General features: G+C 42.6%; 1 protein-coding gene across 1 annotated transcript in view; it reads left to right on the top strand.

Annotated features, from left to right (window-relative positions):
- PROM2 (prominin 2) overlaps positions 1 to 25426 on the top strand; it is a 159283-nt gene that overhangs the window by 45972 nt on the left and 87885 nt on the right. The window contains exons 6-7 of the mRNA XM_033950017.1: positions 15774 to 15973; positions 22521 to 22601. Of these exons, the coding sequence (XP_033805908.1) occupies positions 15774 to 15973; positions 22521 to 22601 (281 nt within the window). The remainder of the gene's footprint in view (positions 1 to 15773; positions 15974 to 22520; positions 22602 to 25426) is intronic.

Below are 25426 nucleotides of genomic sequence, written 5' to 3' on the forward strand. Positions count from 1 at the left end.
GGGCGCACATTTTGCAGGCACCAACCATGGCAGGCACCATTTCCAGAATCAGGCCCATGGTGCCTAGCACCTGTTAATCTTAATTTAGGTGCCATTTGTAAAATCGAGTCTAAAGTGGGCTTAGACACCAGTAAGCATCCTAACCTTAGGCTCCTACATACAAAACACGCCCATAAGCTACCCACAATCCATCTCTAATCGTGGGTTCATAGTCAATTGCGCGCAAGACAATAGCGCGCGGACAAAGAGGCGCATGACTTATATTCAAACCTCAAAGAGGCAAGGCAGCCATACTGATAACTGGTGACGTGATCACGTGTTAACGTGCTGAACGTGCGCGTGCCCTTCGTTCGCCAGGCGCCATCTTGAGGCGCGCTGAATTGTCATTGCGCTGAGTTGTCATTGCGCTCAATTGTCTTGCGCTGAGTTATCCTTGTGCTCAATTGTCTCTCGCGCTATTGTCTTTGCGCGCTATTGTCTTTGCGCTGAGTTGTCTTTGCGTTTTTGTCTGCGTGCTATTGTCTTGTGCGCATTTGACCTGTCACCCTAATCATGCCTACTTTCTGATAGGTACCTTGGACTAGACGCCTACCTGAAAGCAGTGGCATAGTAAGGGTGAGTGGCACACAGGGTGGCGGTGCCCCTCCCCTGCCCTCTTCCCCACCCCCATGCCGCACACCCCTTCCCATTCCTTTATAAAATAGTATACTAATGCAAGTATGTGAAAGTACGCTTACAAGTATGGCACAGGGACTTACGTGAAAGTACGCTTACAAGTATGGCCACAATGACCTTCTCCCGACAGAGAGTACTTCCGTTTCACCTCTACAGCGAGGCTACATCAGGGAAAAACAGCAAAAACTTCTCTTATAAGCAAAAAAAATATGACACTATCACGCAACTACAAAATACCAGACAAACTACCGGACATGTGGTAGGCAAAGCATGAGTGTAGCTGGTATAAATGTTTACACCCACACTACACCTGTGTGCATTACACCCAGATACCACTCATGCACAGACCCAATGGCAAAGTATGCACTATCAAAGCCTGAAGCGTACCATTCCGCTAGTCGGTATTCTATAAGAGGTATTTTAAGCACATAAGTGGCCGCGTACACATAAATTACGAAAATGCCTCCATTTACATACCTTCTTGCTATAACCAGGAAGCTCCTTATAGAATTATGCCCTAAGCTTGTGCAAAATCACAGATCTCTGCTCCTGTATTTACACCTGCTCTGGAGCATATCTAAATGTAGATGTCTGATTCAGATGTTTTCTCTCATTAAAGTGAAGAACAGCTTGATCCATTTAGGAAATAGTAAGACATAGTGAGACTGTTATTGAAGCCCCTCAGCAATAGCTAGACTTAAGCTGGTAAGTTCTTTTCTTGCCCAGTAGATGCAGAACAGGAAGACAGAAGACATTTAGTTTAATAATCCACTTATATTAGCTAAGGAACATTCAACACTATAAACACCCTCATCATTAAAACAAGTCTAGGAGGAGTTACCTAGAGCTGTGGTTCTCAAACCTGTCGTGAGATACCACCGGTCAGTTGGGTTTTCAGGTTATCCCTAATAAATATGCATACTCAATACACACTAGCACACCAGGACTTATAAATTATAATTCAATAGCTTTAAATAACAATATGCAAACTCAATTAAAAAAAAGAGCTATGGCTACAATCTATTTATAATTTAATAAATATTTAATCATTTATTATAATTTCATATTGCACCATCACATTTAATTTTTTTTCAATATTATCATTTTATATAATACATACATACAATCAACCTCCCCAAAGGCATGCAAATCTGTCATTAGAGTATCCTGAAAATCCCGGGACAGGTGAAGAACTATTGACCTGGTGCATTCAGTACTTTACTACAGTAAACTCTCAGTTAACTGGCACCACAGGGACTGATGCTGGATAAATGTAGGTTTTGGTTGCTTGAGAGTTATTATTAAAAATAGACCTAACTAATTATATACCCTACACCAGTGTCTCTCAAACTTTTTTTTTAGCTCTGGCACAGTAAACGGAGCAAATGTTTTCCACAGCACATTATAATTGAAATTATAGAATTGCAAAACCAACTAAAAATTAACCCATTCCTTTACTAACGGATTTTAGTGCTGGCAGCGGTGGTAACTGCTCCGACACTCATAGAATTCCTATGAGCATCGGAGCAGTTACTGCTGCTGCCGGCACTAACACCCGCGTTACTCATTAGTAAAGGAGTTATTTATTTAAAGTTCTTTAAGCTATGTATGGGTAATTGTAACAATGGTGAAACTAACCCCCTGTTTTACTAAGGTGCGCTATGCATTTTAGTGCACGCTAAATCTGCACGCACACTAACCACTAACGCGTCCATAGACTAACATGCATGCATTAGCGTTTAGCACATGGTTGGCGCATGCTAATATTTAGCGTGCACTAAAACGCTTAGCGCATCTTTGTAAAAGGAGCCCTAAGGGGTCCTTTTACTAAGGCGCGCTAATCGATTTAGCGTGCACTAAATGCTAAGGCGCCCATAGAATATAATGGGCACCTTAACATTTAGCGTACACTAATCTTTAGCATGCGCTAAATCAGTTAGTATGCACTAAATCGGTTAGCAAACCTTAGTAAAAGGACCTCTAAAGTAGATAGAATAGAATTGCTAATCAATGCAATGGATGTGTTTGTTTTTGAGTGCAAGTTAACTCAAAACACGGCTCGATAGTCGACAAGCAAACACGTATTTCATCATCCACCATTTGCAGTTGTTCTCTTTTTTTTTTTATTTACTTTCTGTCAAAGCTGAAAATCCAAGTTTGCAAAGATAAGAAGATCCAAATGGTAACAAAGCCTTGATTGCTTAGTTTTCAAGGACCAATCACATCAAAGAACGATGCTTGTCTGGGCAGTTGTATCCTTACACTCACAGATGCTTATAACATTGACAGACTCTTCCGTACGCAATGTAGATGTCATTTATTCTAGTGTAGCTGAAAAAACTCGGATTTTGTGAAAAACTCAATAGTATCTAGAATACACTTTCACAAGAAAAATATACAATGTCAGGTGGAGAATGAACAGTAGTGTGGATGAAAAAGCCTCAGACTAGGACCCTCCCACCTCCACAAAGGTGGTTAACAGGTGGTTAGGCGTTAACCTCATTGGCAAAAAACCTCTGTTGATGCAGGAGATGCGTTTTGCCGTCCCGATTGAAGCTTGATCGGATACGTTGCACCCTGAGGCAGCAGACTTGTGAAATGCTGGCCACCGTTGGTGTACCAATCAACAGAAGATAAGTTGAAAATTATTTCTTCTTTCGCTTAGCACTAACAGCTTTGCTTAAGGTTTTTATACCCTGGAGTGCAACGGAGGTTTTTTGCCAATGAGGTTAACGTCTAACCACCTGTTAACCACCTTTGTGGAGGTGGGAGGGTCCTAGTCTGAGGCTTTTTCCTCCACACTATAATTTAAGCCTAAACCGTGCTGTTCATTGTCCACCTGACATTGTATATTTTTCTTGTGAAAGAACCTATTCTAGTGTATACATATGAAGGGAATTTTAAAAAATAAAGCCGAATTCTGGAGTCTCTTCGGGGCACGCCACTATGCTGTGGCACACAGTTTGAGAGACACTGCCCTGTACTATGCCATACCATAAAATGTATATAAACAAAAACAAAACAAAACGCACTGTTAATCTATTTAGCAGGTTATCACATTCCAGCAAAGAAACCAAAACTGACAGGAAAATCATAAATACAAAACATGGAGAAAAACAGACCTCATACACTGACAGCCAGGACTACACTGTACCCTAAGCCGTCCATATCATCACTGGTCTGAAAAACACTCCACTCATAAATGTTATCAGTCTCTCATCTGTCAACTGGGCTTGTGGTTCAAAATTTCTCTTTAAAGACTGGATGAAAATCAAAATCCCACTGCAATAAAACTTCATACAAATGGCTACAGCTGGGTGACAAATGCATCTGTAGTAGAGCATTCATAAATATTTCTCACACAACCAGGGGCGCCATCAGAAATTTCTGGGCCCCTTACTGAGCAATCCTATTGGGCCCACCACATGCATCCCTTCCCCCCACTTTTGTCCGGGGGGGGTGCTATCAGGAAATCGGCAGGGGACAAAAAAAAGTATGACAGCAGTGTTTATTGTTTATTGCTGTGCACAGCAGAAGCATAATACAGGAATTTGTGCTATGGTGGCCTAGGACCCTGGGGGAGCCCGGGCCCCTGAATGCAGGACTGGTAGTACTGCCCTGATGGCGGCCCTGCACACAACAGAGCGTGACTCAAGACTTAGGGCTCCTTTTACTAAGGTGCACTAGCGTTTTTAGCACACGCAGCAGATGAGCGTGCGCTCACCCCCGCGCTACGCAGAAAAACTAACGCCAGCTCAATGGAGGCGTTAGTGTCTAGCGTGCACGGCATTGTAGTGCGCGCTACGCATGCGCTAAAACCGCTAGGAAAAGGAGCCCTTAGCTTAGAGCAGTCTGTCTGAGGCATCGCCACAACGACCTTCTCCCGACAGAGAGTACTTCCGTTTCACCTCTACAGCGAGGCTACATTAGGGGAAAAACAGCAAAAACTTCTCTTATAAGCAAAAAAAATATATGACACTATCACGCAACTACAAAATACCAGAGAAAATACCGGATATGTGGTAGGCAAAGCATGGGTGTATTTAGGCGTGGCGTGCTAAGTACACTTAGGGCTCCTTTTACTAAGCTGCGATAGCGTGCTCACCCCCGCGCTATGTGGAAAAACTAACACCAGCTCAATGGAGGTGTTAGTATCTAGCGCGCTAAAAACGCAAGCTCAACTTAGTAAAAGGAGCCCTTAAATTTCCACCAGAAATTGATTTTATTTTCATTTTTATTTAAAATATTACAATATTTCTCAGATTTTTTTTTGCTGGTTGCATGCATTCCAGCTAACAGAGTCTCTTCTCTACCACTATTACTTATTCCTTTAGCCATGCTAGACATATGCAGCTCTGTACATTAAGCATTCAAGAGACAGTCCCTGCTCAGTACAGATTACGGTCGAATCAAGCAGACAAACAGGACAAGTAGGGGGTTAGGGAGTTTCTCAGAGAGGGAATGATGAAACAGGCATAGGAGCTATAGAAGCGAGTGGGAGTTACGAGTTAAAAGCAATCAAAAAAAAAAAAAGTGAATTTACCACATCCTATTTCTAATCCCCCCACACTGTGGAAGGGAGAGCTCGTACAATGGCAATCACCCCCTCAGATTTCAAGGGCATCATATTTAAAAACTGTCACACAAGTTTGGCTGGGGGAAAAATTTAGAAACCTACCAATGAGCGTGACACACTAGGGCGAAAGTCATGCTAATCTGTAATTAAGGAGAAAAGCTCAAATTGGTGCAATTAAACTACACACTGCGGCAATTAAACTATAATTCCACACATTTTATTCTAGGCATAGATTATTTCATTTCATTTAGTTATCCACATCACGGTTATAATCTAGTGCTCAAAATCAAGCCAGAGACATTCATAAGGACATGACAAAACACGATGACAAAGTAAGCTTCTCTATATCACTCTAGCTGCAAAGAAAACACCCACATTTTCCTTCATATATTGTCTCACAAGACCATATCATTTTATTGCCTTTAACTCCTCGACTAAAATGACAGCAACATCAGGATCCCTACTTTCCTCCAACTAGGAGGCTGGCCTAAGACAGTTTCTTCAAATCCCTTCTCCCTCGGTGATTACACAGACCTAGGACAATATGGCTTCCAGAGAAAGGAGGACAAATTGAGACACCCGGGTTTCATTTCCATTGAGGAAGTAAAACCCAGATGTCTCAATCCATCCTCCTTTTTCTGGAGCCATATTGTAACCCTATCACAGACCTGACATACTAATAAGGACCTTGGTGATGTGGCTGAAATGGGAGACTGCCTGGCATTCTTAAAGCTGATATGAACAGCTCCAAATACTGCATGAAGGACAGCAGCTCATGATTTGTTTCCCAGATGAAAAAGAATTTCTGGAACTATGCAACAAGTTTAAGTTCAGTATTTTAGGGTACAGAATCAAGTGTATGCATAGAATATAGATAGACAGACACACTTAAAATAAGCATTCTGCATCCTGAAACACTGAAATTAAACTTGTCACATAGTTCCAAAGAATTATCCTGACTAGGGAAGCCATGTAGGACCGGCTTTATGCAGGGGTGACAACGAGGCCCTGTGCTCCTGGGGGGCCCTCGCTTAACTGATTTAGCACTTTTGCTTTCATCTCCTCTACCCCTGGGTCTGGCATCTAAACCCTCCTACCCACAGTCCAGCAACTGCCCCTCTCTCTGAAGCCTACCCCATCCCCCAGTCCCGCATTTCTGCTTCTCTCTACCTCCACCCCCCTCCTACACACACACATACATACATTGTATCTTACATGGTATATCACCTTAAGTCTACAGCTCCTGTTTCCAGAGGGACAAGATGTTGCAGAAATCCAAAACAGAAATCCAAAACAGAGGTATAAATAACCCCCACAACAAGGCAGAAGAGAAGATGAGCGGATCCCAAGTAGAAATAAGATTTTTATTGTATTCGGTAAAAGTTACCCAATATGGGCCACATTTCACCCAAACAAGGGCTGCATCAGGGGTTTTATTCAAATGACAGTGTTAATTGCATGCACTCTAACAAGGGAAGGAAATTGTTAACTTCCTATGTTTACATCCAGCCTTAACGTTCAGTCTTTGTTCAAATATAATAGGGGCTGGATTCGTTCTCTTCCCCCTCTATTTCCTATTTATCTTCAAGGACACCTCAGCCCCACCACTCCACCGCTGTAATAGTTTGCAATTGCGGGAAGAATTTTGTGGTGCTTCATCATTGGCTGCCCGTTTTAATGTCTCTTTTTTATATAAATATCCAACTTTTTACTTGATTTTTAATAATACTACGCTCAATAGTTATTTCAAATATTATAAATATATATAGATATATAAAGCACTTTTGTTGTGCGAAACATGTTGGATCTGACTTCTAGGTTTGGCTGAGATTAAGATAAGTACTATATGCACTTTATATTTATATATATATTTATAATATTTGAAATAACTATTGAGCGTAATATTATTAAAAATTGAGTAAAAAGTTGGATATTTATATTAAAAAGAGACATTAAAACGGGCAGCCAATGATGAAGCACCACGTAATTCTTCCCGCAGTTGCAAACTATTACAGCGGTGGAGTGGTGGGGCTGAGGCGTCCTTGAAGATGAATAGGAAATAGGGTGTCAGGTCAAAAGCGCGCCGAAACAAAGGCACACCCAGACAATTGAGCGCAGCGCGGAGGCGCACGCCGCTCAAAATTACTGTTTTTAGGGCTCTGACGGGGGGCGTGGGGGGGAACCCCCCACTTTACTTAATAGACATTGCGCCACGTTTTGGGGGCATTGTGGGGGCGTTGTGGGGGGTTTGGGGGGTTGTAACCCCCCACATTTTACTGAAAACTTCACTTTTTCCCTGTTTTTAGGGAAAAAGTTAAGTTTACTGTAAAATGTGGAGGGTTACAACCCCCCATAACGCCGGCACGATGTCTATTAAGTAAATTGGGGGGTCCCCAACAAAAAACCCCCGTCGGAGCCCCTAAAAACTGTAATTTTGAGCGGCGCACGCCTCCGCGCTACGCTCAATTGTCCGGGCGCGCCTTTGTCTTTCGCGCCGTTGTCTATGAACCAGGAAATAGAGGGGGACTAGAACGAATCCAGCCCCTATTATATGTGACCACATGTCCAGCAGTAGTATAGCGAGATTGGAAGGCACCCCTCCCCCCATGCCCTCCTCTCTGCCCCCACTTTTTTGCACCAAACCCCCCCACCCCCATACACACACACACACTCCTTCCATGCTCCCATGTCACACTCACACCCTCCCTTCCCACCCCATACCTTTTTATATCTTCACCAGCGCGAGCAGCTTCTCAGCCTGCTGCTCGTGCTGACATTGACTTTCCTTCTGACATCACTTCCTGGCCCTGTGACCCGGAAGTGATTTCAGAGGGAGTCAGGCCAGTGCAAGCAGCAGGCTAGAGTAGTTGCTTGTGCTGGCGAAGATTTTAAAGAGGTACGGGAGGGTGGGAATGGGAGGGAGCGAGCATGGCATGGGGCGGGCAGAGAGATGCCGGCTCCCCCACCATGATGGCGCCTGGGATGGTCCATCCCCCTGTCCACTCCTTACTACTCCACTGTGTCTAGTTGCTCTGCTTGGTGGAGTGGTGCTGAGTTATAGCTTGTGTTTGTTAGAGTGTATGCAATTAACACTATCATTATCATTTGAATAAAACCCCTGATGCAGCTCTTGTATGGGTGAAACATGGCCCTTGTCAGATAACTTTTACTAAACATAATAAAGGCCTTATTTCTACTTGGGATCCGCCGTCTTCTCCTCAGGTTCTGGGACCAGCCTTCGGCAGCTTAAGTGAATCAGTGCTGCCATTGGTGAGTTATAGATTAAAGGAGAGACACAATGTGGGGGGGGGGGTGTCAGAGAAAGGGGAAGATGCCAGAACACAAGGGAGGGCGTCAGAAAGTGGGACAGACACCAGATAGTGGTGGTGATTCATTTGAAATCTCAAGTCTAGGGGCTTCATCGCACTTTTCTGCATAGGACCCGCAATTGCTGGTCCTCAAGTCAGGTATCTCTATCTCCTAGGCTGCATTTAAGTCCTAACCCATACCACTTGTAAAGTGCCCATATCTGTTTGTATTTCCCTCTATAGTCCCCTAACCTATCCGCTTCATCATTCCCTTTGTAATTCCCTACCTGAGCAACGGGTATAGATTCACCCTTTTTGTCCTGTTTGTCTGTCATAATTAGATTGTAAGCTCTTTAGAGCAGGGACTGTCTCTTGTATGTTTAATGTACAGCACTGCATGTGTCTGGTAGTGCTATAGAAATAATAAATAGTAGTAGTAGTAGTGGTTTTCAATGACTAGAGCCTCTGGGCTAAATGAACTCTCCCTCTCACATGAAAGTCAGCAACCGAGCAGGCAAACGACCAGATCAAAGACAAAGATCTGAACTATGCACAGGGTTTTGTACCGCTGGGAAATACCCCCAAAACTAATCTCCTCCCCTGATTGGAATAGTGGGCTCTCTGGGAACCAATGATGTTGTGGTAAAGTTAAAAAGTGTATTATTCTGATAGAGCCTTTAGGTGTCATTGTAAGCATCCTTTAAGCAGGACCCTAGGCTCTCTATAACTCTCCCCATATAAGCAGTAATTATTCAACCGGTGGAGATCAGCGATTTTTGGTCACCACCAGCGTTATGTCCATAAATTCAATTCTGGGTCATGCCCAGGTATCAGCATTGAATATCCAGGTTTGTGCAGCCGGCTAATCCTTGTCCAGTTAAGTACAATATTCAGCTCTTAACTGCCTAAGTGACACAAGACAGAGTCAGGACTGAGTTTTCTGTGGTATATGGGCACTTAACTGCATAAGTGCCGACTCCACCCATGCACTGCTCACAAAATAGCCGGCTTCGTGTTTGATGCGTAATGTACCAACCAGTTAAGGGCCGTTGAATATCAATGGAGAGCCCCATGCAAACGAATGAACTGGCCAGGAGCCTCTGCTGCCTGGTTAAATCAATTTGAATATTTGACCCCCTATCTATATATATGTGGGTGTACTGTATATTAGGGTTTAAAAAAAAAAAACCAAAAACCAAAACTGCTTTTGAGATAATTACCTTAAATAAAGAATTTCCTAAATCGAACAACAAAAATCTAATGGAATCCAAAAGTGTATTGCATACTAAACAAAAAACATATATAATAAAATCAAAAACATAAAATATACCGTACTAATATTATAGTAGAACTCAGTCCGAAACACCCATCTTACACTGGCAGCGCTGTAACTTGTGGGTGTTAAATAAATATCATAGCACCCTCCCCTGCCTGAGGGAGCATGGATTTGGGAGTGTTTTGATTTTTCACGATCATATTCTTTGATTTTTTTTTTATTTTCATTATTGGGTCTTGGAGTTTTTTGGTTTTCATTGGATTTAATAAACACAGTTTATCCCAGCAGCGCTGCACAGTGACAGCAATAGCTCAAGATAGTCCAGCAGGTCCACTAAAAGATATGCGGGATCATCCTATTCTCATCTTCGTCTGTGTATGTAAACACAGTTAAATTAACCCCCTGTTTTACTAAGGTGCGCTATGCGTTTTAGTGCACGTTTAGCACTCGTTAAATATACACGTGTGCTAACCGCTAACATGCACGCATTAGCATTTAGCACATGGTTAGCGCACGCTAAAATGCTTAGCGCACTTTTGTAAAAGGAGCCTTTTGTGTTTGAATCAACACTTGATTGTCATCAGTGGCTGGCAGGCAGGGGGGGTGCTATGATGTTTATTTAACACCCACATGTTACAGCGCTGCCTGTGCAGGATGGGTGTTTCGGACTGAGCACTACTATAACATTAATATAATTTTTTGTTTTTGATTTTATTATATATGTTTTTTCTTTAGTATGTAATACACTTTTGGATTCCATTAGAATTTTGTTGTATATTAGGGTTACCAGACGTCCGGATTTCCACAGACATGTTCTCTTTTAGAGGATGGCCTTTCAAAACCCGGCAGTTTGTCCGGGTTTTGAAAAGCTGGTGAGATCGGGGCCAGGGCTGGAGTGCATCTGCGCATGCACAGATGCACTCCAGCCCCAGCATCTGTGCATGCACAGATGCACTCCAGCCCCAGCCCGAAGAAACGAGGTTTGTGTGGGGGCGGGGTTTGGGGGACGAAACAGGGTAGGGCTGGGGCAGAGCGGGGCGGACATGTGGGCAGAATGGGGCGGGCCATACATCCTCTTTTACCAGATGGAAAATCTGGTAACCCTAGTGTATACTCATATATAGAATCTCTTTGGTCCTGCTTTAAGGGTGCTTGCAGTGATATATTTATATGCTATTTTAAGAAATCAACCAAGCAAACATAATAGCAGCAGCCTACTCTTCAACAGCTCTGATTACTGGAACAAATCCAACAATCTCTTTTGTGATACACTGATTATCTTGCCTTTGGACCATAAAATGACTGCAGAAAAAAAAAGGCAAACCCACCACTATACTTCTGTTTCACATTAACATTGTTCACTCTGTATCACTTATAAGCACTGGAAATTAATTATGTTAATTTAAAAAAAAAAAAAAAAACACCTCTGCATCAAGACATGGATCTTTTATACCATGGGAAAATTATAAACGAAACAGAATTTGAGACCTACTCTTTAGGGGCTATCAGAAGTAAGATTAAGATGCAATTAGTTTTCTAATTCTTCAGAGCCTATTTAGAACTTTTCTGGAGGCAAAATACAGTATGAGGTTTGTGTGCTCTTTACAGAAACAGAAAATGCAGCTAGCCTTGTTAAACTGGCATTCAAAATATCTGCTTATTGCACCTTCAAAATTACCCTGTTTATTATGAATATTTAATAATAATACTTATCATTCTCATAGGGCGACTGGACATATGCAGCACTGTACATTGGTGATAAGCATTCCAGCATTATCCCCCAGATTCAATATAAGTTGACTAAATTTAGACATGAATCACAGATCTGCGTGCAAACTAATTATTTATTTATTTGTTTAAAAATTTATATCCTGCCTATCCCTCGGTGGATTACAAAATCAACAAACATAAATTATTAACACGTGGACATAATCCAACTCTTACAAACAACAACATCCATATCTACATTCCCCTTTTCCACGTAAAACACAATAATCTAAAAAAAAATACTAACATCCCCATATAACTGCACTATTTAAAAATTTGTATGTGCCTGACACTTATCTGGAAGAAAAAAATAGCAACATTTTTATATAAACTCACAGCTGTATCTGTCAAGCAATTTGTTTGGAACTGTTCTGCAGACTATAGTTCTATCCTGTCTTACTATTGTAATTTGGTGCTTCTTGATATACTGTGTTGGCATTGTGTGAACTGCAGGTTGCACAAAATACGATCGTGTGGACACTATTTAGATTGGGAAGGTGGGATCATGTGTTGTATAACGTTGTACTGGTTAAAACTGGAGTACCAGATTCGCTATAAACCAGTGGTCTCAAACTCAAACCCTTCGCAGGGCCACATTTTGGATTTGTAGGTACTTGGAGGGCCTCAGAAAAAAATACTTAATGTCTTATTAAAGAAATGACATTTTTGCATGAGGTAAAACTCTTTATAGTTTATAAATCTTTCCTTTTGGCCAAGTCTTAATAATAATATTGTCATTTATAGCTAAAGAGACATATGCTGAAGAAACTGTTTTATTTTACTTTTGTGATTATGACAAACTTAGTGAGGGCCTCAAAATAGTACCTGGTGGGCCGCATTTGGCCCCCGGGCCACGAGTTTGAGACCACTGCTATAAACTGTTGCTATACAATCAGGCACCAAAATACTTAGTAGACAGCATTCTTCCATTTGCCCCACCACATCATTTGCATTCTGTACATTGGGTTGATCTACATATCCCTACAGTGAAGCAACTGTGGTTGCTGACAGGTCAAAAACGCGCAAGACAATTGCGCGCAGACAAAATAGCGCAGACAAATAAGCGCAAAGACAATTGCGCGCAAGACAATTCAGCGCACCGACATTTCAGCGCAAGACAATTGAGCGCAGCGACAACTCAGCGCAAGACAACTCAGCGCAAGACAACTCAGCAAGGTGTGTAGGGTTAAAGGTATCTAGGGTCAGTTTTCTTGCATTGGCCCCTAAGAGTGGAATAAACTTCCGCTTGATATACACCAGCAGTCAAATGTATGTAATTTTAAAAGATTGGCAAAAAAAATATCTTTTTTTGCAAGATGAAATATGGAAATTGATTGCCATGCAATATGTTTAGGTGCTGGTCGCTTTTGTAATTTTTATAAATTTTGATAATGTTGCTATGTATTGTATCTGTGATTACTATATTATGTATGTATTTGTTGTGATCCGCTTTGGATAAAGCGGGATACAAATAAATAAACTAGAAAGCAGAAGGTTTTTATACCTGGCTTGGTTTGCATTTATATAGTTCATAGTGAGTAAGCTGAGTTTTGACATTTCTATTTTTGTGGATAGGTCAGGGTAGGGTTGCCGGATTTTCCAATCAGAAAATCCAGGCACCCCAGACCTGCCCCCAGGCCTGCCCAGTTCCACCCATCCCTGCCCTGTAATGCCCCAACCCCGCCTTAGCCCTGCCCCAGCCCTGCCCCCACTGCCTGCTTTTGTCGGGCAGGAGGACATCCATGCATGCGCAGATGTCACCCAATGACGTCATGCACACGCATGTGCGTGCATGATGTCATCACGTGGCATCCGCACATGCGCGGATGCCCTTTTGCCCAACACTGATTTCTTCTAAGCTTTTCAAAACCCAGACAAAGTGTCGGGTTTTGAAAAGCCTTCTGAGGAAATCCGGATGTATGGTAACCCTAGGTCAGGGGCATCCCCAGAGTTTAGGCACATGTCCAACCATCATTGGTTGCACACCAGCATTTACACCGGGTTTCAGCAAGTATCACAGCTCACACCTAACACTAGGCCTGAGATTCACACTAAGCTGATATGCTACAAAGGGGGAAGAGTGGCCTTTGCAGAATGCTGTTTACTGCAGATCTTCTCGACACCTAACTCTGGCTATTATTTACAGAATCCCTTCAATATGTACCCTAGCCTTCTGTGCTACAACTTTAAAGACACTCAAAATGAATATCCTCTAATATTCATTGCAGCTAGCATATATAGAGGTCATTTTTTAACAGGCTGGAAGACCAAGAAAGATACCTGTTTTTGATGTATTTTGTACACACATAGGTATTTATTTACAGGTCTGATATTTTTGGGATTTAATCAGGCAGGATTCTCATGCAGGGTCATAGACACGGGGGGCCTTGGGGGCCAGTGCCTCCCCTACACACTTTTGATACTGGTCCCCTACAGAACTCCAAGACCATCTTTTACCTTTGCTTGCAGAGATGCCGAGCCCTGCCCGCCAAATAACTACTCTCCAGTTTACTTCCTGCTCTGAGCATGCTGGGATGTCTTATGTTCCTACTAATGGCCATGCATTAATTTCCCAGTTAGCACATAGCCATTACAATGTGAGCCCCTTACTGCCACCTATTAGTAAAGGGTCACATGCTAACTATACACTAATCATTTAGTGTGTGGTAATATAGGTACATTAACCTATTAGCACAGGGCACGCATTCTTGGCTCCTCAGACATACCCTATGCACGCCAATTCCAAAACTATCATAGGACCCCTGAGCACGAACTGCGGTAATGCAGATAGCATAAATTAGTGTGTATCACAGCTTAGTAAAAGAGCCCCAAAATAATTCTTCATGCTGCCCTACAATATATATCAAGCAGTATTTAATAAGACATTTATATTACACACTCACTCATCAGACAATGAGGAAGCAGAGAAACATAAATCCTTGTTCATAAAAAGACAGTAACTGGCATGTAAATGTTAAAAACTGCTTTATAGAATCATCTCTTTAGTTTTATCTTAGCCCCAAGAAAAGGATCTGGGTGTCATTGTAGACAATACGATAAAACCTTCCACCCAATGTGCGGGGGCGGCCAAAAAAGCAAACAGGATGCTGGGAATTATTTAAAAAGGGATGGTTAAGAAAACTAAGAATGTCATAATGCCCCTGTATCGCTCCATGGTGCGACCTCATTTGGAGTATTACATTCAATTCTGGTCTCCTTATCTCAAGAAAGATATAGTGGCGCTAGAAAAAATCCAAAGAAGAGTGACCAAGATGGTAAAGGGGATGGAACTCCTCTTGTATCAGGAAAGACTAAAATGGTTAGGGCTCTTCAGCTTGGAAAAGAGACTTCTGAGGGGAGATATGATTGAAGTCTACAAAATCCGGAGTGGAGTAGAACGGGTACAAGTAGATCGATTTTTCACTCCGTCAAAAATTACAAAGACTAGAAGACAGTTGTAGTTACAAGGAAATACTCTTAAAACCAATAGGAGGAGATTTTTTTTTCACTCAGAGAATAGTTAAGCTCTGGAACGCGTTGCCAGAGGATGTGGTAAGAGCGGATAGCATAGCTGTTTTTAAGAAAGGTTTGGACAAGTTCCTGGAGGAAAAGTCCATAGTCTGTTATTGAGAAAGACATGGCTGAAGCCACTGCTTGACCTGTATTATTGGTAGCATGGAATATTGCTATACCTTGGGTTTTGGCCAGGTACTAGTGACCTGGATTGGCCACCGTGAGAATGGGCTACTTGGGCTTGAGGGACCATTGGTCTGACCCAGTAAGGCTATTCTTATGTTCTTATGCTACTTGTTCAGGCTCAACGATTGTAATCCATTATATTAAAATGTTTTTTAAAAATGGGTTGAATGCTCATAAAAACCTGATTTAAGAAAAGAAAACCATGAAGTTATCTATGGGCATCGGAACTACATGCCAGAGCCTATACGCCAGAGCTTAGCCTCAGAATTCAGAATTCCTATCAAGCCAATTGACATACTCAACCCCCCCAAACTCATATTCACTGATATCTAAATTCAACCAATAAATAGGAGGGTGTCATATACGTGAGGATAGGAACTCCCAAATGGCTTTTGCTCATAGCACGATCTTTGATGTAGGGTAATCCTAAGCAACTTTAAGATAACATGATTAATATTATCTTTTCTTTAAGACCTGGAGAACTCCGTTGACCAAATGAAGAACCTCAATGAAAGCCTTATGGCCCTGCAGCAGCGGCAGGATGTCCTAGATTCAGCACTAGCAGACAGAAGACTAAATATTATTGCTCTCATTAACAATTCAAACTGTGTGTCCTGTGAATCTGTCAGAGCAGGAGCAGAAAATCTGGTATTGGGAGCAAACTACAGCAAGGTATGACTAACTCTGCGGGAGTGAGAGAGACAAAGAAAGAACAGGGAGAAAGAGGCATGAATAAGAGACCACAGGAGATAAAGGAATAGAAAGAATACTTTAGTAAAAGTTATTACCTTTCAACTATATACTAAAACCAAACTCACACTCTGTTTACATGTTCCTTTAAGGCAGTTCCGGTTACCCCTATGCACATGATTGGAAACAGTAAAATACAGTTTGCCAAAAAGAATACAAGTTTCAAGTTTTATTATTTTTTATATACCGACCATCAACAAATATTTAGCCGGTTTACAACACTATGATAAAATAAAGAATTAAAATAATGTTTATAAAAGGGGGAAAAGTGAACATTGTAGACGTTTTACAAAGACATACATGAGAGTGGGGATTGAAGAAGAAAGGTGAGGGTAAAGTGACATTGTTAAAGAGAAAAAAAAAAAGTAGGGTTAGAAAGGAGAGAGAGGGAGAGGGATAAAACATTAGGGATTGGGTCGCTTCTTTAAAGCGGTTGGCAATCTTGGCAATAAGAAGTTTTCAAGAAAAGTAACAGTTTAAACATAAACAAAATGACCACTGAATCTGAATTTGAGTTTCTCATAAACACAGTGGTGTAGCGAGGGTGGGTGGCACCAAGGGCGATAGCACCCCTCCCCCACCCTCTTCTTCGCTCGCACACACACCCTGCTCTTTCCCGACCTCCCCTGCTGCGCATGCACCCCCTTTCTCTTCCCCCATACCTCTTTAATTTTCCCAGCACAAGCAGTATCACGAACTTGCTGCCTGCGGCCTGTCGGCTCTCCCTCTGATGTCGCTCCCTAGGCGCGGGACCTGGAAGTGACGTCAAAGAGAGCCAACATTGACACAGGCAGCAAGCTTGTGATACTGCTTGCGCTGGGAAAATTAAAGGAAGTAGGAGGGAAAGGAAGGGGTTCACGTGCGCAGCAGAGGCGGTGGTCAGGAAGGAGCGGGGAGGGCGGAGAGGAGAACAGATGCCACCAAGACGGCGCTCGGGATGGACCGCCTCCTACCCCCCTTCCTACACCACTGCTTACATATGAACAGTACATTATTGATTTTTTTTCTTCCCTATTCCCTAAGGGGAGTGTGTGGCACAGTGGTTAGAGCTACAGCCTCAGCACCCTGAGATTGTGGGTTCAAATCCCATGCTGCTCCTTGTGACCCTGGGCAAGTCATTTAATCCACCATTACCCCAGGTACATTAGATAGAGTGTGAGCCCACCAGGATAAATAGGGAAAAATGCTTGAATACCTGAATGTAAACCACTTAGACCAGGAGTGCCCAATACGTCAATTGCGATCGACCGGTAAATCTCGAAGGCAATGCGAGTCGATCACGGAGCCCATCCCAGGCTCCATGTAGACTTGCATTGTCTTCATGATCTACCAGGCCGATCAGCCTTCCTCTCCTCCACGTCCCCCACCGCTGCCTCAAGCTCTCCCTACAGAAGCGTTCTCCCCAACATCAATTCTGACGTTGGAGAGGAAGTTCCAGGCAAGCCAATCGCTGCCTGGCTGGCCTGGAACTTCCTTTCCAATGTCAATCAATTCTGACATTAGGGAGAAGGCTGCTGGCCTGTTGCAGCATCAGAAAACTAAGAGCTCGGCAACGGTGGCGTCTGAGGTGGCTTGGGGGCCCAGAAATCGGCAGTGTTCCCAGAAGTCGGCGGTGGCTTGGGGGCCTATTCCCAGACAACAGGCCCAGCAGTGGCTTGAGGAGACAGAAAGACAGGGAGGCAGAACAGGGAGACAGACAAACAGACAGGGAGACAGAAAGACAGGGAGGCAGAACAAGGAGACAGACAGGGAGGCAGAACAGGGAGACAGAAAGACATGTAGGGAGGCAGAAAGAAAGAAAGAAAGGGGGCAGGGAGGCAGAGAGAGAAAGAAAATAAGAAAGGGGGCAGGGAGACAGAAAGAAAGACAGAGAGAGAAAGAAAGTAAGAAAGGGGCAGGGAGACAGAGAAAAAATGAAAGAAAGAAAGAAAGGGGTAGGGTGACAGAAAGAAACAAAGGGGAGGGGGGCAGGGAGAGAGAAAGAAAAAGTTGGACTCATGGAAGGACAGAGATGTTGGTTGGGGAATGGAATGAGATCTGGAGGAGACGAAGCATGCAGGAGGCAGAAAGAAGGGAAGATATATTGTTTGCACAGTCAGAAGAAGAAAGTGCAACCAAAGACTCATAAAATCACCAGACAACAAAGGTAGTAAAAATGATTTTATTTTCAATTTAGTGATCAAAATGTGTCCGTTTTGAGAATTTATATCTGCTGTCTATATTTTCCACTATGGCCCCCTTTTACTAAACCGCAGCAGCAGATTTTAGCGCAAGGAGCCTATGAACGTCGAGAGCAGTACGGGGCACTCAGTGCAGTTCCTTGCACTAAAAACCGCTATCACAGTTTAGTAAAAAGGGAGGGGGTATATTTGTCTATTTTTGTATAGTTGTTACTGAGATGACATTGCTTATTTTAAAGTCATCTGCCTTGACCTCTTTGAAAAAAAACCTGAATATAAATGATAATCAACATTTTCTCTGCGTACAGTGTGCTTTGTGTTTTTTTTAATTTATTATTGGTAGATCATTTTGCTTGGTCATTTTAAAAGTAGCTTGCAAGCCAAAAAAGTGTGGGCACCCCTGACTTAGACAATAATAAGTGCTATATAAATACTACAAATAAATTCCCTGTTTCAAATCTTTCAAATCAAGTATTATATTTTTATATCTAGCTATTTGCTGCAACCTCCTTTCCAGCCTCTAAATAAATGGTTGAACAATTGAAAGTCAGTTAGAATATGATGGCAGATAGGGTATAATTCTAGAGAGAAAGAAGGTGCTAAAATTTATGTGACAAATACATGCATAAATGACTAGAATACTGGCATATACAGCTAAATGGCAAAAATCTGGCTACAGGCTGTTCAATAAATATGCGCTTACTGTATTTTTCTGACCATAAGACGTACTTTTTCCAACTCCAAAAAGGGGGTGGAAAAGGGGGTGCATCTTATGGACCGAATATACCATACACCCCCCCCCCCAGTACCTTTTTTAAGTGGTGGTGGTCCAGCACGGTCTCCTGCTGACGGCTGCCTCTTTGCAGAGCGACACACAACACAGGAGCGTGACTTTTGTGCTTCCTGCCTGGTCCCGTGCTACTTTGTGATTGGCTAAAGTCAGTTACTGACTGCAGCCAATCACAGAGCGGCAAGGGACCAGGCAAGAAGCGCAAAGGTTGCAGTCCTGCGTTGTGCATTGCTCTACAGAGAAAGGTCTATCTTTGGCTGCTATAAGTTAGCCAGTCAGCTGATTAATAGCAGCTTAACCAGCTATGTTTCTAGCCCCCCCCCCCTAAAAAAAAAATCTAGAAATTCAATGCCAGTTGGATTGGATTGGATTTATTTTCCAAAGTTTCCAAGTTTATTAAACATTTGCTTAAACGCTTATTCAGAATTTCAAAGCGATGTGCAATAAAATGGGGGAGACAAACAATTTATTGGGGAAACACTGACTTACTTCACACAAGAGGAGAATAATGGAAGAACTACAATCAATATAGGAAAGAGAACGAAGTATTAAGTGGTTTGCAAAGCTACAGACTTCAAATGCAATACGTCACTGACTTTCCAAGTTCACCGCCATCTGCGGGAGGTAGCTGGCTGCCTCCCTTAGTCTGACTATCAGGGCTGGGTGGAGCATGGATAGGATTTGTTTATGCACATAATTTATAGAAAACTACAAATCATGTGCATGTTTGCAGAATCTAGGAATCTAGTATCTAGCTCTATAGCTGGCATTAAATTCTAATCTAATCTAACCCCCTCTTTTACAAAGGCGCACTAAGCTTTTCAGCGCACGCTAAACACACGCTAAATGCTAACACGTGTATGTTATCCTATGGACTCGTTAGCGGTTAGCGCACGCGTTGATTTAGCACACGATAAAACACTTGGTGCGCCTTTGTAAAAGAGGGCCTAAGTCTTAGATTCATATACCATATGAAGTAGAGGCTCGACTCGGTTTACATAAGACTTCAATAAACATGAAAATCAGTTTCTTTAACATGTGAATTACTAAACAAAAGACAATTAACACTCCTTAGTACCAGGTTCCAAAAACTGTTGAAATAGCATCAATTTACGACGAAAAATTGTTGTGCACCTATATGAAAAGGAGCGAGAGATATTACCAACAAGCTTTATCCATTTCACTGAAGGAAATGAAAGTTTGTACTTCTGGGAATTCCTTGAAACAAAAGATTGAAGAGAATTTCCATGCTAGAGGGACTATAAGCAAAAATAGACCATGGATAATTTTGAATGTCATACAAGCGCATTTAAATCGAATTCTAAGATGAACAGGGAGCCAGTGAAGATTCCTCAGTAATGGACATACAGGATCAGATTTCCTTTTTCCAAAAATCAATTTGGCCGCCGTATTCTGAATCAATTATAACCAGTTGGTATTTCCTTTACTCAAGCAAATGTAAATAGAATTGCAATAAACTAACATCCAAAATGATGGCTTGAACCAATACAGCAAAATGTTGCTTAGAGAATAGCTGACACACCCTCCGTAACTTTCAAATCCTAGACGGAACTTAGATGTTTTAGCCTAGACTTATTTTAGAAGCATCTAAGTGCCCAAAACGTACCCAAACTGACCAGATGACCTCTGGAGAGATTAAGTATTGACCTCCCCCCCAACACTCCCCCAGTATTCACATAACCCCTCGCACCCCACCAAAATCTGAATGAAAAAGTGCATACCTGTCTCTAGAACAGCACCATCTCATATAGGAAAGCCTACTAGAGTAGCACAGTATCTTAAGTAGCCTGGTGAGTGAGCTAGTGAACCATAGAGAGGAGAACCCAGACCCATAAGCCATTTTAACCAGTACATTAATGGTGGAAAGTGTGAGGCCACTAAACCCCTACGATCCTGCCATATAGGTGCCACCTGCAGCCATAAGGGCTATTGAGGTAGTAGGGAGTTTTGTGGGGCTCATCCTTCATTATAAGTGGGTTATCTTTATTGTGTTTAGTAAAAGTTAACTGAGATATATTTGTGGCACCCTTTATGTGAAGTTCACAACAGTGCCCTCTAAGGTGCCTCACTACTCTGTTGGCATGTCTGTGTAGCCAGTCCATTACAAGATTGGCCCCTCCTACGTCCAAATTCAGACCATTTGGATGTTTCCAGCTTGGACCTTTGTTCAGTCAAAAATGAGATATAACTTTGTATGGTTTGGCGGCTTAGGTGTCCTGGCGGTCAAGACGTCTAAGTGGACGATGTTCAAAAAAATATTTTTGAACATCTAAAAGTTTGGCTTTCAAAAATGGCTGTCTCTGGGTGTCTGGCTTTGGACGTTTCACAGGAAATGTCCAAAGTCGGATTTAGACATCCTTTCGAAAATAACCCTCCACATGTATCAACTGTCTTCCTTGTCCTTCAAAAAAATATATTTAGCGCATCTTATATACTCATAGAGCTAGGAAAGTGTGTTTATGTAGCCTGAATTATATAATGGTAATTATTTGCATAATTGCCATTATCGGATTATAGCATAAATTCACAGCTACATGCCTAACTTTATTCATAAGCACTTACACTAGCTCAATGGTTGGTGTAAATGCTTGCACCTAATTTACTGTCATTTAGATGCATAACTAACAATATTGTATACCTTAGGGCATAAGTATAGGTACATCCTTGACCTGCCCATGCCCCTCCAATCCCCACGCCCCTTAGCAGTTATGTGCTCTAGTAGAGGAGTGGCCTAGTGAAGTAGAGGTGTGGCTTAGTGGAATGGAGGTGTAACCTAGTAGTTAGAGCTGCTGCCTCAGAACCCTGAGGTTGTGGGTTCAGTCCCAGCGCTGATCCTTGTGACAAGTCACTTAACCCTCCATTGCCCCTCCCTGGGCAAGTCACTTAACCCACCATTGTCCCAGGCGCAATAGCCAGATTGTGAGCCTGCCGGAGCAGATGCTTAGAGTACCTGACTACTATTCAATGTAAAACCACCTTAGGTGTATCTCTTCATATAGGCAGTTAATAAATCCCAATATTTAATAAATAGGAATCACACGCTAAAGTTATAGAATACAACTAAGTTAATTTACACACATAAGTGCAAATTAGTGCCAAGTAACACATTAACACCAATTAGCAGCCAATTGAATGATTAATTTACACATGTAATGCAGTATTGCCCACATATGCAGTCGTGCATGCTAAGCATGAAAATGGGTGCGTCAGATTATAGAATTGGGGGGGGGATAATGTATTTCACTCATCTTCTGTCTAAACCTGCTCAATACAGATAGATGTGGTGCTGCGAAGCCTCTTTCATAGTAAAGTCCGAATGACTCTCTCAGTCTTATGAGCATATCTTACAAGTATATCACCTTACTCTCTGCACTCATATCTCACTGTTTCCTTCCCTTTTCATTTGTCCATAATTGCCTTGATATCTCAGATTGTTGTGATATAAAAACACTGTACTTTCAATTTGTTTCTTCCTCAGTTCCCATCACAGCAAACTGAAACTGTTCTGAACAATTTAGAAGATGCAAGAGGAGTCAACCTGACTGGGATCTTTCAGGAGGTATCGCGCATGTAATTTTTTTTCCCTTAATCTTTCTTATTTTTTTCTTGCCACCTTATATTATTGACATTTTATCTTCCAGTCTTTTACTTTTTTTTTTTTTTTTTTGCTTCTTTGTGATCTTTTTGCCTTTCCTTGCATGCTGTCACTTTTTATCCATCTTAAATAGCACTTGAAAGTGCAGGAGGGAGTGCAAGAAATGAAGGGTGAGTGACAGGGAAGAGATAGGAAGAGAAAAGGGTAGGGAAAGCAGGAAAGAGAGTGATATTGGATGAAGAGGGAAAGGATTTCATGAAGGTGGGAAGAACAGAGTGAGTGCAGGACACGTGAAAGAAGCCTACATCCCTCCCCCCTTCGCAAAGCCCCTACATATTCATCTCCCATCTGCCCCAAACCTCCTCCCAGATGCATTTCCCCCATGCACACATTCACACACTCCCAACATACGGATCCCCACTCATGCATCTACTCATATTCCCCACACACACTCACACCTGATTCTTTTTGAGAGCCTATGCACTTGACATCTTTTTTTGGCTAGTAAGGGATCTCCAGTGTTGTCTCTCCAGATTAGAGAGTTACTGTGATAGGGGAATTTGAAAGCACTCTGCCCACATTCCTGAATCTTTTCTTAACACCCCCCCCCCCACACACACACACACACGCACACACACACACACTCCTTTTTATCAGCAGTGGCGTAATAAGGGGTGCGCGGTCCTCCTAAGGGCATGGCACCCCTCCTCCTCTCTACCCCCTCCCGCTCCTCTCCTTGCTGCGCGTGCATGCCCCTTGCCTTCCCCGTACTTGTCATACTTCTTTGGTGTGAGGTTGCTGCCCATGTCAGCATTGGCACTCTCTCTGATGTCACATCCGGGACCCGCGCCTAGGAAGTGACATCAGAGGGCAAGCCGGCACCGATGAAGGCATGCTGCTTATGCCAGAGAAGTTAATAAGGTATGGGGAAAGGGAAGGGGGGTGCGGGGGAGCGGGGCAGGGACGCCACTCACCCTTACTATGCCACTGTGGGCCAGCGAGGTAAGTGCTCTGATGCTCATCGGAGTTCTATAAGCATCAGAGCATTTACCACGCCGGCTCATGTTAAAAGCTTCTAGCGCAGCTTGATAAAAGTGGTCCCTTATTAATTAATATTTTTCCTTTATTCGCCTCTAGTTATGAGAATTGGAACTCACAATTGTAGCGGACTTGAACTGCATAATTTATGGTTATTTCCACTACTTAATTCTAGGATTCCTGTGATAGCATTTTGCTTATTTGAATCAATTTTTCTGTACAAGTTTTGCATGGTCTTAATTTATTTGAAATTTCATAAATTAAAAAATTAAAAACTGAAAAGCCATCTAAACACCTGGACAGTCCTATCTGGGTAAATCCACACATCTAGTAATCCTACCATTAGCACATGGCCACTAACAAAAATTAGCGTGTGAGCCCTTACCACCATGCATTTTCTAGGTAGTAAGGGCTCATGGGCTAATCTCGAGCTAATCAGTTAGCATGCAGTAATGTGGCTACATTGTATATCTGGATTTTCAGAAGGCGTTCGACAAGGTTCCACATGAACGACTACTTCGAAAAATTGCGAGCCATGGAATCCAGGGTGAAATACTCACGTGGATTAAAAACTGGCTGGAGCACAGGAAACAGAGAATGGGGTAAATGGACAATATTCGGACTGGAAGAGCGACACCAGTGGGGTGCCACAGGGCTCGGTGCTTGGACCCTTGCTCTTCAACATCTTTATAAATGATCTGGACATTGGTACAATGAGTGAGGTGATTAAATTTGTGGATAATACGAAGTTATTCAGAGTAGTGAAGACACAGTGGGATTGCAAAGATGTGCAACGTGACATAATCAAACTCGAGAAATGGGCATCAACATGGCAAATGAGGTTCAACGTTGATGTGTAAAGTGATGCATGTCGGTAACAAAAATCTCATGCACGAATACAGGATGTATGGGGCGGTACTTGGAGAGACCTCCAAGGAAAGAGACATGGGAGTTCTGATTGACAAGTCGATGAAGCCGTCCGCGCAATGTGCGGCTGCGGCGAAAAGGGCAAACAGAATGCTAGGAATAATTAAAAAGGGGATCATGAACAGATCGGAGAAGGTTATCATGCTGCTGTACCGGGCCATGGGTGCGCCCTCACGTGGAGTACTGCGTCCAGTACTGGTCGCCATACATGAAGAAGGACCACGGTACTACTCGAAAGGGTACAGAGAAGAGCAACTAAAATGGTTAAGGGGCTGGAGGAGTTGGCATTCAGTGAGAGATTGGAGAAACTGAGCCTCTTCTCCTTTGAAAAGAGGAGACTGAGAGGGGACATGATCGAAACATTCAAAATACTGAAGGGAATAGACTTAGCAGATAAAGACGGATTGTTCACCCTGTCCAAGGTAGGGAGAACGAGAGGGCACTCTCTAAAGTTGAAACGGGATAGATTCCGTACAAACGTAAGGAAGTTCTTCTTCACCCAGAGAGTGATAGAAAACTGAAACGCTCTTCCGGAGTCTGTTATAGGAGAAAACACCCTCCAGGGATTCAAGACAAAGTTGGACAAGTTTCTGATAAACTGGAACATACACACGTGAGGCTGGACTCATTTAGAGCACTTTGACCTGGGGGCCGCTGCTTGAGCGGACTGCTGGGCATGATGGACCACTGATCTGACCCAGCAGCGGCAATTCTTATGTTCTTATGTTCTTACACTAACTGATTCACGTTGTCACACCCCCCTCTCTGCCCCTCAGACACACCCATCCAAAAAAATATATAGGCATTTTTTGTAGTTTTTTGTT

This window comes from Geotrypetes seraphini, chromosome 6 (genome assembly GCF_902459505.1).
Source record: "Geotrypetes seraphini chromosome 6, aGeoSer1.1, whole genome shotgun sequence".
Taxonomy (NCBI): Eukaryota; Metazoa; Chordata; class Amphibia; order Gymnophiona; family Dermophiidae; genus Geotrypetes; species Geotrypetes seraphini.